Source organism: Macaca thibetana, chromosome 4 (assembly GCF_024542745.1).
Source record: "Macaca thibetana thibetana isolate TM-01 chromosome 4, ASM2454274v1, whole genome shotgun sequence".
Classification (NCBI taxonomy): domain Eukaryota; kingdom Metazoa; phylum Chordata; class Mammalia; order Primates; family Cercopithecidae; genus Macaca; species Macaca thibetana.
Window position 1 is genome coordinate 26481659 of NC_065581.1, and position 16238 is coordinate 26497896.

General features: G+C 44.1%; 2 protein-coding genes across 11 annotated transcripts in view; both read left to right on the plus strand.

Annotated features, from left to right (window-relative positions):
* LOC126953488 (butyrophilin subfamily 2 member A1-like) overlaps window positions 1-16238 on the plus strand; it is a 92476-nt gene that overhangs the window by 63017 nt on the left and 13221 nt on the right.
* On the plus strand, window positions 1532-14350 carry LOC126953489 (butyrophilin subfamily 3 member A3). 10 transcript variants are annotated; one of them, XM_050788909.1, is made up of 11 exons: window positions 1532-1703; window positions 4404-4463; window positions 4591-4680; window positions 4940-5287; window positions 6848-6973; window positions 9224-9424; window positions 9604-9624; window positions 9719-9745; window positions 10644-10670; window positions 11069-11095; window positions 12613-14350. In XM_050788909.1, the coding sequence occupies exons 3-11, from the start codon at window positions 4596-4598 to the stop codon at window positions 13317-13319; spliced, it is 1569 nt and encodes a 522-aa protein (XP_050644866.1). In that variant the 5' UTR covers window positions 1532-1703; window positions 4404-4463; window positions 4591-4595; the 3' UTR covers window positions 13320-14350. The 10 variants fall into 10 exon arrangements, with proteins under 10 accessions (XP_050644866.1, XP_050644868.1, XP_050644865.1 ...); XM_050788911.1 differs by lacking the exon at window positions 12613-14350 and adding an exon at window positions 12170-12605 and having other exon boundaries at window positions 6692-6973; XM_050788908.1 differs by having other exon boundaries at window positions 1533-1703; window positions 6692-6973; window positions 9302-9424.

The following is a 16238-nucleotide window of genomic DNA, read 5'->3' on the forward strand; positions in this document are numbered from 1 at the left end:
CATCTCTCTCTCACACTCTGGTGCCGAATGATTCCAGGAACCGGGCCATACTATGGTGGGAATGACTTTACCTTGAGCATGTCACTCATGCATTGAATATCAGCTGAGTGCAGAGCTAAGGCTGAGCCCTATAAGGAGAGAAGAATCACATCCTGCAGAAATCTGTCCAGAGAAGCAGGTACTGTAGCCACAGCAAAGACACAGTGGATAACTGAATAACAATAATATAAAACAGGACATGGGAACAGCAAAAGATTTGGGTGTCACAAGAAGCTGAGAACACTTTAAGCAGAAACATTCAGAGTCATTCTTGGAGGAAGTAGGCACGAAGGCTGGGGAGAATTTTAAGGGGCAGAGATGAAGCAAACAATTCAAGTGAAAGGCATGGCATGGGAAAGGGAGCGCTGGCCACAGGGAGTACAATGTTGTGATGCAAGGCCACTGTGGAGCCATTATTGGCGTATTAACTGCAAAGTTTGAATTGAATCAGAAGGGAATTGGAGGCCTCCAGACTAAGCATTCTCTGAGAGAAGCACAAGCCCACAACTTTCACCTACAAACTATTGATTCCAACTTAGTCCCTTGCTCTCTGGTATCTATGAGACAGCAGAGCCTATTGCAGTACCCAAGAAAATTAGGCCTTATCACCAAGAAGAAAGGGGGACTGCATGATGCAGAAGCGACCAGTCATCTCAACCAGATACTGCACAGCCTAAATTCAAACTGTTACAATATAATCAAATTTCACCAACCCCAGTCACATCTTAATCTTAGGAGTTTTGATCACTGACTTGCAAATCCCAAAAGTGTGTTTTGAGGTCCTAGGCCACAGGAAGAACCAGCTTGTCCCACAGACCTCTTACAGAGATGGTATTCGCAGTCTATCTAGAGTCCAGCTTCAGATAATATGTACTCCACTGGCAGCACGAGAAATAAATACACAGGAAAATACAATATAGCACAAACCAGGAGCTGAGGGTGAATGAAGATGCTCAGAAACACCCACACTAAAAATTTGCTGAAAAAGCTAAAACATGACAAGCAGCACTGCCTCTGGAAACCAGAAAAATTATATTATTTGATAACAGATCCTAAGCCTGGATGCTGAAGGTGCTTAAAAATGTGCACTGTGTCTGGCTTTCTTTCCATGTATACATTTATTTGACTCTGTAGTAAAATCTCCTCCTCCTTCATGTCCCATATTCATGCAAGCAAATGTTAACAAACTGCCACAGTAGCATTTTAATTAGTGCACATCTTTCTGTCTTCACCACATTATAATCTTTTCTCATTTTGTTCTGCTGATATTTCTATTATGATAAAAGACTTAAGTAAATACATAGAAATACTTATATACATGTACATGCAAGAATGATTCAAATAGATAAACACAGAAACAAAAATACTAAGGGAGGTAGGGCTGGAATTTTTCTTCAATATGTACAATTCAGCATACTTTCAGTTTTCATTTCAACCTTCCTCAGTGGTTTCTGCCCAGCAACTGATGAGAAACACCACCTCTGAGCCAATCAAAAAACTAATTCTTCCAAAGAGAGATTGTTATTATTCCTCAGGATGACCAGACAGCTTCTGCTTTCTTTTTCCTTTCTTCCAGATGGAGATTCAACCATAATAGAAAGAATGGAGAACTATTAACCGCCTTTCTTCAGTGAGCTGTGATTTTCAGAGGGGAATACTAAGAAGTAAGTGGGGGATATTGATTGGAGCCTGCGCTACAATGCCTGCTGAATCATTGAGAGTGGTGAGTGGGCATGCAGGAAGAGTACTCACCCTGAGAAAGGGTGAGGTGCCTGTGTGTGTGTGTGTGTGTGCATGCATGCGCACATGGGCAACCACGCACACATGTGGGCACATGGGGAAGAGGCAAGTAGTGCAAAGAATAAAGACCTGCAGATGTTGGGATTTGGTGGAAGAAAACAGAGACAACATAAATGAAGAAATATTCCAACTGCACGTTCTTAAGAACGTATTGTGGTCAGAAAAAGGCAAAAAATCTTTAAAATCTGTTTTGGCCAACTCAAGCCGTCTATTCTAAGAGATTCTAGAAAGAGATGTGCCTTATAGATTCATATGTAAATGTGTTCATTACAGATATATTTATAATATAGAAAAATCTGAACCAGCATACACATACAACAGGCGGGGGATAGACAAACAATACATGGTTCAATCATAAAAGAGATTCCCATGCAGCCTTTAGGAATCATGTTTTTAATGAACGGCAATTATTTATCATTTTAACATCATTAGATCCATACATTAAACCCTGTTTTGTATGATTTAGGTACAGTATCTGTTTTTTCTACCATTAAACATTTCCTCATAACCCAATATATGTGTTTCAATGGACACAATCTATTTCATTGTATGAATATATAATTATTTTTTAAAACTTTCTTAATTTTGGCTATTTCAATTATTTACATTTGGCTACTGTAGATTTTATTATATTTAACAGCCTCAGACATAAACTTTTGTCTTAATTTCTGACTTTTTTTCTCCTTCAACAATAATTCCTATAAGTGGAACTTTTGGGTAAAGCATAAAACTTCTTTTTTTTTAATAGCGTTTCCTTGGTAGAGCATGTAACTTTTTAAAGAAGCTTGCTGTATATATGATCAAAATGCTTCAAGAAGTATTTATGTTTCTACTACCAAAGTATATGATTACAACTACAGATTTTTAATTTTATTGATTAATTTGTAGAAATGAGGATCTCATTATGTTACCCAGGCTGGTCTTAAACTCCTGGTCTCAAGGAATCCTCCCACCTTGACCATCCAAATTGCAAAGATTACAGGCATGAGCCACTACTAAACTTTTATTCCTTTATGCTTTTCTTCATTTGCAATATTGACTATAATCAGGAAGAAAAATATAAACATCCTTTAAAAAGAATGAAAACATATGTCTCACTTTAAGCAGTGCGGAGAAATTGTTAACTTTGAAACCAATGATAATAAAAATGATACCCCTTCTGTAGCAACATAAAGAGCAGTTTTGAGGAACAGAAGATGTGAAACGCAATGTTTAGTCTGGGTGGGTGCAAGATGCAGGTAGGGGTGGAGGATGGCCGGCTGCACAGACCTCTGTTCCAGTGCTTCCTCTTCATCCCTCCCCACGTCTGTCTGCAGACCTTGTTTTCAGAGGCCATTCCCAGACTCAGGTGGCCACAGCAGCGGGTGTTATGGCTGCAGACCTCATGCTCCTTTGCTTTGGAAGAAGCTGTTGAGAAGCTAGTATTTACTGAGCAGCTAATATGTTCCAGTCAGTATTATCACTCATAATAATTACTGTTAAGTAGCACATGAAAAATTTTAAATTTAAAGCATTTCAATATTTTAAAAGTAAAGGGAGCAAAAGGCCAAAGTGATCTTTCGCTCACTTAACCTCCGATCTTCAGTTTAGCATGCATCTTTTTAGACTTTTGCAGGCATTTACATCTATAAATATGCAGAAATGTATAGCTTAGCTTTTGTTTTTCAATCGAATCATTAGTATAGTTCTGCAATGTGCTTTTTGACCACTTAGTGTATCACCATTACCTAGGTTCATGACAATAAATCATCTCTTTTTACCTGCTGCATTGAATTCCCTCTGAGGGATGAGCTGTCATTCCTCTAAGCAGTCTCCTGTTGAGTGGATGGTTCAATTAGTTACCACTTTTATACTTTAAAAATAGTTCTGCAACGCCATTCTCACAGTGGCTTCTCATTGCACCCATGCAAGTACTTTGCTGGACTAGACATCATAAAGTGGAATTGCTCAACCAATTGTGCACTTTCTAAATTTCATACTTCATGGCATTGTATGAATAAAGAAAGTTCCAGTGGTTTTGTCCCATGAACAAGGTCACGCAGCTTGTGAATCTTAGAGCCTTTACCTATAGCTTACCTTCTTTATGTCCTTAACACTAATATAGTAGGCCTCACCCATTGTGGGTGCTCAGTAAATATTTGTTGAATGACTTTATGAAGGGAAGAAAGAAATGATGAGTAAGTCCTGGTCTTAATTTGCAGCTCTCTGATCACTAGCCTTGGATTAAATGTGGTGGGTTCAACCCCTGACTGATTCCAGAGCCCCCACCAGGCAGTCTTCCTGAATCCCACCAGGAGTCCACTGGGCCATGACTTGACCATGGTGATGGCCAAGAGTTGGGGCTTTGAGGAGTCCACAGTGGTGGACACCCACAGTGGTGGATCCCAGTGGAACCAGGGAGCCCAGTAAAGAGGGTCCTGCATGAAACAGAGCAGGATGGCAGAGGGTTGGAAATGGTAGGGGAAGTTTGGGGAAGTGATAGGATTCTGAATATTTTCAAGCAGTACAGTCAAGGATTTCTCAATTGAATAACATGTGCATTATACATAGACATGGTTTTACAGGTAATTTTCCATGTTGAGACTCAAAGGTAAAGACACTGAGGACAGACCTTTTTGGCAGAGGTAAGATCTTCTTTGGTCACCATACTTGAGTTGCCCCTGGGGAAGTGGACGTTTCCATGTGGAATCCTAAAGCTTTTTCTGGGCCATTGTGTCTGTCCCTTACCTTCTGGTGTCTCCTGATATGCAGCACAGATGAAAATGGCAAGTTCCCTGGCCTTTCTTCTGCTCAACTTTCGTGTTTGCCTCCTCTTGGTCCAGCTGCTTACTCCTTGCTCAGGTAGGGAATGATGCAACGCTTGTTTCTGAAGCAGACAATTACCTATGAATGTCCTCATAGAACTTTTTACTCCTTCCCATATCTGGAAGTCCATTCCAACCTGAAGGATCACCTGTCACAAAGAGACAAAGGGTGCTTCTGTTAGGATTGGTTTCCCCTCAAGGTTCTCTGCACCTCGCCTTCCCTGTCTGAGAAGTACCCTTCCTCTCATGACCCCAACTCCAACACCCACTGACAGAACCTCCCTCTGTGCCGACAGCTCAGTTTGCTGTGCTTGGACCCCATGGGCCCATCCTGGCCATGGTAGGTGAAGACGTTGATCTGCCCTGTCACCTGTTCCCAACCATGAGTGCAGAGACTATGGAGCTGAGGTGGGTGAGTTCCAGCCTAAGGCAGGTGGTGAACGTGTATTCAGATGGAAAGGAAGTGGAAGACAGGCAGAGTGCACCGTATCGTGGGAGAACTTCAATTCTACGGGATGGCATCACTGCAGGGAAGGCTGCTCTCCGAATACACAACGTCACAGCCTCTGACAGTGGAAAGTACTTGTGTTATTTCCAAGATGGTGACTTCTATGAAAAAGCCCTGGTGGAGCTGAAGGTTGCAGGTGAGCCTCCAGGTTTGGTTCTGAGAACATTTCTCTGTAGGATCTAGAGCAGAGGCAGAGTCCCTCTTCCAAAAGCACTGCAGACACTCCTGGCTGATCACTAGCAATTGACTGCACTGCCTTCCAACTTAGCTTTCCTGAGGCCCTTAAGAAAGACACACTCCTTCTTTAGAAAGAATTCCTGCTATACCATACATGCTCAAGTAAACAACTCCCTCCCGCTGGAGACCAGAGATATAAGGGAAATGAAGGACGAAGGATAGGAAGCATTAGAAATCACCTCTTCAGTGACTGGTACACAGTCATTTTGGTTTAGTTGTGTAACAGACGGCTTCTGTTGTGTCTCCAAGTGCACACTACCATGGGCCCTGGGAGGTGGAATAGTGACTGTAACTGCTGCCAGTGTTTTCCAATCAGTGACTCCCAGAAACATTTTTGTAGTAGAATGAGGCATGTTTCTTACTTGTTTCAGTGAGGAAGAACACACATCATGGGGAGCTTTGGCAGTATCTCAGTAAGGAAGTTTTAGAGCAGACTTATTATACAATGTGGGCTTCTGTTAGGGGATTTGGGGGATGGTTTATAGACTTAGCACTCTGCTCTGGATGAGATACTGTCGGGAAGGTGTCAGGAGACGAATTCTACGAGTGGGAGCCTTAATCAAGCTTATCCAGAAGGAAGGAGACTAGGGTGAAACTAAAGCTGTAACTGATGAAGAGGCAGAAATTCCTTATTGCCGATGGGGGATGTTCGGTCATTGTGGTTTGGACAATGTTCATGTTTTTCTCTGCACTCACACATGATGTGGGGTGGTCTTGTATTTCCCATGATCTGTCACAGTGATAAAGTACTATTGTTTGTGTTCTGTGAAATTGTTCATGTTCAACAGGAGGATACCAAGACCTGGTGTCAGGTTCCAGATGCCGAGGACAGCTTTTTTCTTTCTCAGTGCAATCCCTTGCCTGATGGCTTCTGGTTGGGTTTGGTTTAAGGGGAGCTATAGAAGACAATGGTAGGAAGAAGAGAAAAGGGAGAGGTCTGGGTGCTTATTCCCTGGCTTCCTGACTGCAAGATACCCTCAGGCTGGCTGCATTGCCTTGCTGAAGGTCACAGGTCAACTCAAGAAAGTCCTCAATGCATCAATCTCTTCTTTTATGTCTACGGAACACATCCCTCTTCTCCTCCCTCTGGTAATTGGGGTGGGTGGGAATAGCCCCACCTTACTGACCCTGGGATACTGCACTAGCCCATTTAATTTTCTTCTCATCATGACCACACTTGTGTAAATAACTCCTGAATGAAATCTTTCTAGAATTATCAAATGTGAGTCTGCCATTGATTCCTATTGAGACTCTCCCTGATACAGGAGTTCTCAAGAATTTATGTCAATTTAATCTTCCACAGCATTGGGTTCTGATCTTCACATTGAAGTGAAGGGTTATGAGGATGGAGGGATCCATCTGGAGTGTAGGTCCACTGGCTGGTACCCACAACCCCAAATACAGTGGAGCAACACCAAGGGACAGCACATCCCGGCTGTGAAAGCACCTGTGGTTGCAGATGGAGTGGGCCTGTATGCAGTAGCAGCATCCGTGATCATGAGAGGCAGCTCTGGGGAGGGTGTATCCTGCATCATCAGAAATTCCCTCCTCGGCCTGGAAAAGACAGCCAGCATTTCCATCACAGGTCAGTACCCTGCTTGGCCTCAGCTTTACTGAGCTGAGCTGTGGCAGTTGATGAAAGGGAATGTGTGAGTCTCTACTGTGTGAGTCTCTGCGGTCAACCTGGGTCTCTGCACTCCATGTAAGGCTCAAAGCAGGGACCTGGAGGCCACTCCCTGCTCCAGAGGAGCTTCCCCACTCCACAGAGCTGTTCACGCCACAAACATTTACTGATCACTTCCTGTCTGACAGAAACAGAAAGTGTGACAGGCAGTGGGAATTGGGGAGAAACGTTAAGATAAGCTCCTTATGTAAAGTCAAATGACAAAATGGGAAAACATATATTTACAAACTCATAGAGAAAGAGCTAATCTTTTTGAAACAGAAGATTCTGAAAACTGAGTAAAAAATGTTAAAGGTCCAGAATTGTTAATTTACAGGAAAGGAAATAACCCACAAAAGGGTGTTCTATCTCACTCATTAGGGAAACATATAGGAAATCATTTTTCACTTATGATACTGGCAAAACTCAAAACCACAATGCCTTGCTTGGTAACACATGGTTATGGCAGGAATGTAGGAAGGCAGTGATTCTCAGTCATTTGGTCGTGTCACTTGTATTTTTGGTGTGCATTAGCTCAAGCTCTATTGGGGGATCTATCCAAACTACATATTTATTGATCCAAAATTCCAGTTCTGGGATGCGCTTCCATTTGTATGAGATGATCCATGTAAAAGGTTTCTGGGTTTTTTTTGTTTGTTTGTTGATTGTTTGTTTGTTTGGTTGGTTTTGGAGAGGGAGTCTCACTCTTCTGCCCAGGCTGGAGTGCAATGGTGCAATCTCAGCTTACTGCAACCTCCTCCTCTTCAATTCAAGAGATCCTCCTGTCTCAGCCTCCCCTAGCTGGCCAAGCATGCACCACCACAACTGGCCAATTTTTATATTTTTGCTAGAGATGTGGTTTCACCATGTTGGCCAAGCTAGTTTCAAACTCCCGACCCCAATGGATCTGCCTGTCTCAGCCTCCCAAGGTGCTGGGATTACAAGTGTGAGTCACCAGCCTAGCCTGTAAGAAGTTTCTTGATTATGATTGTAAAACGTTAGAAGCTATACAGATGCTAACTGATGGTGAACTTCCATACAAGGGAATACTGCCCAGTTGTGAAAGAAAAGAGATAATTCTCTATATACTAATGTGGAAAGATCTCCAAGACACACTTTACACAGAAGAGTGAGATGCAGAGTGATGTGTATAGAATGTTATTTTTAGTTTAAACAAGAGGAAAAATAGGAACATATTTTAATGGACTTTTCTAGTTCTTGATTGTGTTATTTAATTTACATTTTTAAAATTTAACAAGCGATTTTGTAACCCTCACTGTACATCAGGCACTTTATTTACTTATTTAGAGACAAAGCCTCACTCTGCCACCCAGGCTGGAATGCTGTGGACAATCTTGACTCACCGCAAGTTCCGCTTCCCGGGCTGAAGCAATTCTACAGCCTCAGCCTCCCTAGTAGTTGGGATTACAGAAACATGCCATTACATCCAGCTAATTTTTGTAATTTTAGTAAACATGGGTTTTCACCATGTTGGCCAAGCTGGTCTTGAACTCCTGACCTCAAGTGGTCTGCCTGCCTTGGCCTCACAAAGTGCTGGGATTACAGGCATGAGCCACCGTGCCAAGCCCATCAGACCCTTTATAAGTATTAATTTAATTCTTCTAACCTCAGGAGATGGGTATTATCATTACCCTCATTTAATAGAATAGGCCACTACAAACAGAGAGATTATATAAGTAGTCCAACATCACACTGCTAGTCACATGGGGGAGACACCATTTAAACCCATGCCCTCTGACTCCACAGTTTATGTCCCTAAGCAGCATATTAAGTGAACCAAGGAGAAGTTAATACATGGAGGGAGGGAGTACTAGGTAGATGGGAGAGTTGCATGACTCTACGTGTATGTCATTTTTATGTAAATGTGTTACTGGTTGAAAAAATACTTAGAAAAAAATGAGTATGACTCTGCCCAAGTTAATTTCCATATGAGAGGCAGACATCTCAAGATAGTAACAGTAGTAGCTTATAGTGAGGGTTTACCAAAGTGTTCTCTACAGTCCTCTGAGACTTTAGGGAGAGGGCACTTATTTAACCTAATGAGATAGATTCCATGCCCCCAACCTGGGCTGAGCAGCTAAAGCTTGGGGTGCTAAGGTTGGGGAGGCTGAGTGCACCAGCACCCATGACTCACAGCTCTCCCTTTCACAGACCCCTTCTTCAGGAACGCCCAGCCCTGGATCGCAGCCCTGGCAGGGACCCTGCCTATCTCACTGCTGCTTCTCGCAGGAGCCAGTTACTTCTTGTGGAGACAACAGAAGGAAAAAATTGCCCTGTCCAGGGAGACAGAAAGAGAGCGAGAGATGAAAGAAATGGGATATGCTGCAACAAAGCAGGAAATAAGCCTAAGAGGTATCCAAAGCGAACAGAGAATCTAAGCCCCAGGCTTGCATGCCCAGCCTGAAGATCTCACCCCCATACCTGTCCTGGCGCTGCATCATGTTTAAGGTTTATTTTCCCGAAATCCCCCTCACCCATAACTGTTCTTTTTTTTTTCTCTCTCTCTCTCTCTCTTTTTGCTTATTTTTCAGAGAAGCTCCAGGAGGAACTCAGTAAGTTCCCATTCCCCCAGAGATCCAGGCATGTCTTCTTATCCCCACTTTGAGCACCTTGATAACTGTTCCTTCCCTGTTCATTCCATTGCAGAGTGGAGAAAAATCCAGTACATGGCTCGTGAGTGACTCTGACATTTTCTCTGAATTTGAATCTAGGACTCTCTTCTGCTTGGAAATTTTCCAGCCCATAAGTCTTTGCCCAGGATTGAAAACTGGTTAGATCCCCTTACTCAGGAAAAGAAAATAAGTGTGGCTCTTTGGAGAAACCACCCAGAAGGAGTCTCTCTCTTCTCTCTCTCTCTCTAAGAAAAGAAAAAGAGATCTTCCATCTCTTTGTACTAGGGGCCACAGACATTTATGCCCTAAAAAGCACTGAGGAATATCCAGGGGTGCACTTCAAAAGGGAGAGGGAAGAGAAGGATGAGGTGTATTTTCTATGGCAGGAATCTTACATATTGTTTTCCATAATCTAGAGGAGGTTGAAAGGAAAACAAGAAGGGAAGATTTAAGAGATAAGAAAATCAGAAAAGAGAGCAGGAGAAAAGTGTGTCTAATAAAGAGGAGTAGCTACAGTGGCTCAGTTCCTACAGATTTATCATAACTGCTTTCAAAACTAGTCCCTGAAATTGTGCATTAAATTTCCCAAATTCTTTTTAGAGCAAGGTAGGAAATGATACAGATTGAGAAGGATGGATCTTGTACTCCTAGACATTCACATATAGACATGGTGACACCTATGCCCAGGCACAGGAGTATAGACAGATTCAAAATAGATTAGGTGGGTTCCATTGGGAAGGAACTCTCACAGTGACTGCATTGCCACTAGCATTCAGCCAGTGTTCCCGGACTGGATATTAAGAAGAAGAGGTGAAGAGAGAATTCAGCATGCAGAGTGAGACCATAGGGAAGGGTGGAATGGTCAAAAAGAAAGACTAGATGGACGCGAAAGGAAGGGGAAGGGACCAACAGAGCAAAGGCAGTGTTCATGTGACATCTCTGTCTTTCTTTCATTGTAGGGGGAGAGAAGTCTTTGGCCTATCATGGTGAGTGAGCCTGATGCTCTCGGGGTTTGCCGGGTCATGTACCATGAACATTTCAACCTTTTCTCTGCTGTGACTCATTGACGTTCTCAGTTGGATTAATCAGTTCTAACCCATAGACCCAATCTTGCATGGTACGGGGTTGACTTCTGCTTTTCTGGAGCCTCTGAGAGACTCCTGACCCTGCACATGCCCAGGCAAAGCATAGCCGTGCAGCCTGCACCCCTCATGACATTGTTTAGAAGGTGCCACCTCTGATCCATCAGACCTGTACAGGAGGGAGGCTGAACCCTAGAAGAGACGCTGAAGAAAAGGAGAGAAAACGTGTAGTGAAAGGAGAATCAAGTGGAGAAAAAACAAAACTACTGACCTTTTTCTTATCTGTGTCTCCTTCCTTTCAGAATGGAAAATGGCCCTCTTCAAGCCTGGTGAGTAAATCACTGTATGTTCCCTGGACCAACAACCTGAGGGACCGTATGCCTTTTTCCTCCTCCAACTCTTGTGATTTGGGGAAGAAAACTTCCCTTGACTAAGAGAGTTTGGGATAGACAACATTAAATCCCAATCTGAAAAGTGGGCCCATCTCCAAGACCCTTCCTGCTAAGAGCCCGGGGAACCAGAAAGAATTGCTCTCTTGGGCTTCCTCACACCTTCCTGGGAAGGAAGACACATAAAGGGTGGAGATGAGGGGAAGGAGACACACACTGAGTGATACTGCAGGGAGAGTGAGGGTGGAAATGCCAAGGAGAGGAAGCGGTGCCTGCCCAAAGAACTTTGCCCTTCCTAGGCTTCTCATGCCACCTACCGCCTGTGTCACCTCAAAGGATTTAATGCTTCTGAGCTTTGGCCTCCACATTTTTAAACGAAAATTGCAATCTGTGTTTTGTTGGGGTTGAGGTGAAGACTGAAGGAATAATAAATATCCATTGGTTAAAAACCTAGTTAGAAAGAGATGACGTGTTCACACTGCATGGTTGAAGAAGGTTTGCAGAAAGGAGGGTTAAGGGAAAGCAACAAGGAAAAGTGCAGTGCCCCCATGGTTCCCAACATTGGGGAGCTGTCTCCACTCCTAGGGAGGGGAGGCAGTTACTGGAACCCAGAGAAAAGTAGCACAAAGACAGGGCTTCCTGAGAAGAGTCATCAGGCCTTGTTAGAGCCACACCAGCTGCTGCTGGCAGGGAGGAAGCAGGAAAATAAACGGTGTGTCTCTCCTTTCTGTCTCCTTCCAATCTTCTATCAGGGCCTCCCATTGGCCAAACCCAACAGCAAACCAGAGGACAAGGGAGCCCAGTGGCACTGTCCTTAGAGTACAGATTCCTGGGGCCCAGAAGAGGGTGGAGAAAGCTGAAGGTTGGAGAGTGAATCTGGGGCCCCCCACAGAGCCCAGCACAGAGACTGCCTTGCAGCTATTAGAACATCAGGAGCTTCCTTCATGCCCTGCCGTGGGCTGAATAAATGATTCCCCTACGCTAGAGATTCATATTTTTATCCCCATTTTTCAGGTGAGGAAATGCTTCAGATGAGGCTCCAACTTATCAAATAAATTGGATGTACAGAAAAATAGACTGCAGAAAAGGGGAACTCATTTAGTTCATGAGTGGTAGAGTGAAGATTGAAAAGTAACCTCTGATTATAAAGCATTCAGGGGCAGAGTCAATGTGGGGAGGGAAACAAGAAAAATGTAGCAAGAGGATCCTTGTTGCTTCCTGGGGCAGCATCAGGGTATTGGATTAGGCAGATACTGACCTTACTTTCATTTCCCCTCTGGACACAAGACCCCTTGAGCTTTCTCCCACGACACTGATGAGACAGTCAAATTCAGGGCAGGCTAGGGACGCCAGGTTCTGTAAGGACCTCCTCAGCATGGTCCAGGCCTTGCATGCTGAGGCTCTGAAATCCAGGAAAAATGGCTGACCCCATGGACACCTCCTCAAACTCTCTGCAGCGGATGTGATTCTGGATCCAGACACCGCAAATGCCATCCTCCTTGTTTCTGAGGACCAGAGGAGTGTGCAGCGTGCCGAAGAGCCGCGGGATCTTCCAGACAACCCTGAGAGATTTGAATGGCGTTACTGTGTGCTTGGCCGTGAAAACTTCACATCAGGGAGACATTTCTGGGAAGTGGAAGTGGGGGACAGAAAAGAGTGGCATATTGGGGTGTGTAGTAAAAACGTGGAGAGGAAAAAAGGTTGGGTCAAAATGACACCAGAGAATGGATACTGGACCATGGGGCTGACTGATGGGAATAAGTATCGGGCTCTCACTGATCCCAGAACAAACTTGAAACTTCCTGAGCCCCCTTGGAAAGTGGGAATCTTCCTGGATTATGAGACTGGAGATATCTCATTCTACAATGCCACGGATGGATCTCATATCTACACCTTTCCGCACACCTCTTTCTCTGAGCCTCTGTATCCTGTATTCAGAATTTTGACCTTGGAGCCCACTGCCCTGACCATTTGCCCAACACCAAAACAAGTAGAGAGTTCTCCCGATCCTGGCCTAGTGCCTGATCATTCCCTGGAGACACCAGTGGCCCCGGATTTAGCTAATGAAAGTGGGGAGCCTCAGGCTGAAGCAACATCTCTGCTTCTCCCTGCCCACCCTGGAGTTGATGGCCTCCCCCTCCACAACAACCAATCAGAACCATAAAGCTACAGGCACGCACTGAAGCACTTTACTGATATTCATTCAATTATTCCATATGACAGTTGTTTGAGTTTGGTACCACCTATTGTCCCTTTATACAAATAAGGAAACTGGGGTGCAGAAAGGTGAATTAACTTTACAAAGTAGACATGACTAGTGAACAACAGAGCTGGGATTTAAACAGCAATAGCTAATATTAACAGACAATTTAAACTGTTCCGAGTGCTGTGTTGTACGCTTTGGTGGATGTCACTCCTTTGAACGTCACAACACCCCATGGGGTGGTCTCATTTTGCAAGTATGAAAGCTGAGGCAGGGCAATGTTAAGTAACTTACATAACTCCTACGGTAATTTGTGTAGTTAGGAGATGTTCAGCCTCAGTCCCTGGCTAATTGCCCATTCTTTTCCAGCCTGATTTTTTTCCCTGGGAAGAGCCCCCATGTAGCCCTGAGGTTTTCTTCCCAGAACAGCACCAGGGTAGAGATAATTGTAAGTGGTTGTGGAGTTGACACCCCTATTGACTCCTTCCCAGCTGATTATCAGAGCCTTAGACACAACACTCCTTAGATTAGCTCTGCAGAGTGTCTTGGTTGAGAGAATAACCTCATAGTACCCACATGACATGTGACTTGGAAAGAGACTAGGGGCCACACTTGATAAATCACGTGAAAGAGATGTGTGCCCATCCAACAAATGTGATAAGTGATTGCACAGCCAGAGCCAGCCTTCCTACAGTCAAGGTTTCCAGGCAAAACAAATACCCTAAAGACTCTCTGTGATATAGGAAATTTGGATGAAGGAAGCTAGAAGAATTACAGGGATGGTTTTAATCCCACTATGGACTCAGTCTTCTGGAAATAGGTCTGTCCACCCTGATCATTGGTGGATGTTAAACCCATATTCCTTTCAACTGATGCCTGCTAGGGAAAACTACTCCTCATTGTCATCACTATTAATGCTCACCACTGTATCCCCTCTACTTGGCAAGTGGTTGTCAAGTTCTAGCTGTTTAATAAAGTGTTAATAATGCTTACTCTTCAACTTGGCTTTTTCTAGACTGTGGTGTCTACTCAGCACAGTAAAGCAAAGTAGTCTGCACACTCACTGCACTCACCACAGTCTCAGTTTACCTCACTGCAGCATTTTCACAAAACCCTTATTGGATATATTCTCTTTGTTCTACTCCCAGGCTGGAGTACAGTGGCACAACCTCAGCTCACTGCAACCTCTGCCTCTCAGGTTCAAGTGATTCTCCTGCCTCAGTCTCCCAAGTAGCTGGGACTACAGGTGCGTGCAACCACACCCAGCTAACTTTTTGTATTTTTAGTACAGACAGGATTTCCCCATGTTGTCCAGGATGGTCTCAATCTCCTGACCTCGTGATCCACCCACCTCGGCCTCCCAAAGTGCTGAGATTACAGGCATGAGCCACCGTGCCTCGCCTCAGAAATTCATAAACTTAAAGCAACACAAATGTATTATCTCACTGTTCTGTAGGTGAGAAGTCAGTCCCACAGGGATCTCACCAGGCTAGAATCAAGGTGTCTGCAGGCTGGATTCCTTTCTGGAGTCTCTAAGGAAGAATCTGTTTCCTTGCTTATTCAGACTATTGTCCGAATCAGATCCTTTCATCTATAGGACTGAGGTCCCAGTTGTTTCCTGGTTTTTACCCATTTCTAGAGGCTGCCACACTCTGGCTCCTAGCTCCCTTCCTCCATCTTCAAAGCAGTAACAGTGCATTGAGGCTCATCTCCTAGATCTTTTTCTCTGTTGTATCTCTCTGATTCTTTTTACCTCCTCCTTTTTTTTTTTCCTTCCTTCTTTGACAAGGACTCGCTTTGTCACCCAGACTGAAGTGCAGTGGCGTGATCTCGGCTCACCACATACTTTGTCCCCTGGGCTCAAGCAATTCACCCACCTTAGCTTCCCAAGTAGCTGGGACCACAGGCCCATATCACCATGCCGGAGTATTTTCCTGTAGAGACAGGGTCTCGCCAAGTTGCCCAGGCTGGTCTCAAACTCCTGAGCTCAAGCAATCTACCCACCTTGGTCTCCCAAAGTGCTGGGGTTATAGGCATGAGCCACTGCGCTCAGTCTGCCTTTTACTTTTAAAGACTCCTATGATTAAACTGAGATCACCCAGACAATTTAGAATAATCTTTCTATTTTAAGGTCCATAACCTTAATTCTGTGTAAAATTCATTTTACCGTGTTATACATTCTTTTCATAAGTTTCGTAGTGGATATAGCTCAAAGGGTGGGTAGGGGGAGTACTATTCAGCTCACCACACTGATTTGGGAAGTGATCCCAGGAAACACAAGTGCAGAAACAAATTGAGAAATGAAAGAAAGCCACTTACATGAGAAATGAGATAAAGGGTTCACTCATGAGTCAGTTACCATGTGGATAACTTGGCTCAATCCCTTTTAGGACTCCGTAAGAAACCATATGAAATGTGTGATATAGCTCAGAATCTTCCTAAGGACTACAGGGCCTGAGACTTTATCTCCACTTCCCATCCTCCTTTGCTTGAATTGGTTGAAGGTTGGCCTGGGAGTGTTAATTCTAATGCACTTTAAGATTGGGCTATGTAACTGCAGAAAAGCAACTATCACGGGTGTGATAAAGCTCACAGGCAAAGGAGAAGGGAGATACTCACTGGAGGTGGGGAGGTTGTCATCCTTGCAGAAAACTGTGCCTCAGCTATTGGCAAACTGTGATAGGCCAAGAGAATATGGGATGGGACATCAACAGTGCCTGTTCTAAGGGCTCTGCCTCTGAGAATATAGTGAACACCTTTCAAGGTCTCTCTACCCTCCCTGTACCATATTTAGCATTAGTGGCCTCTTCTCTTCCAATACATGTCCATATCACGTGGCCCTGCAGCCTCACCACATGGACTGGGTCTGGGATGGACATC

Excerpts from the sequence above, each read along its gene's own strand:
- LOC126953489 (XM_050788905.1), top strand. The coding sequence starts at position 4,596 with ATGAAAATGGCAAGTTCCCTGGCCTTTCTTCTGCTCAACTTTCGTGTT. Across the intron at positions 4,681-4,939 it reads GCTGCTTACTCCTTGCTCAG|CTCAGTTTGCTGTGCTTGGA; the intron begins GTAGGGAATGAT and ends CTGTGCCGACAG. Across the intron at positions 9,425-9,603 it reads GCAGGAAATAAGCCTAAGAG|AGAAGCTCCAGGAGGAACTC; the intron begins GTATCCAAAGCG and ends CTTATTTTTCAG.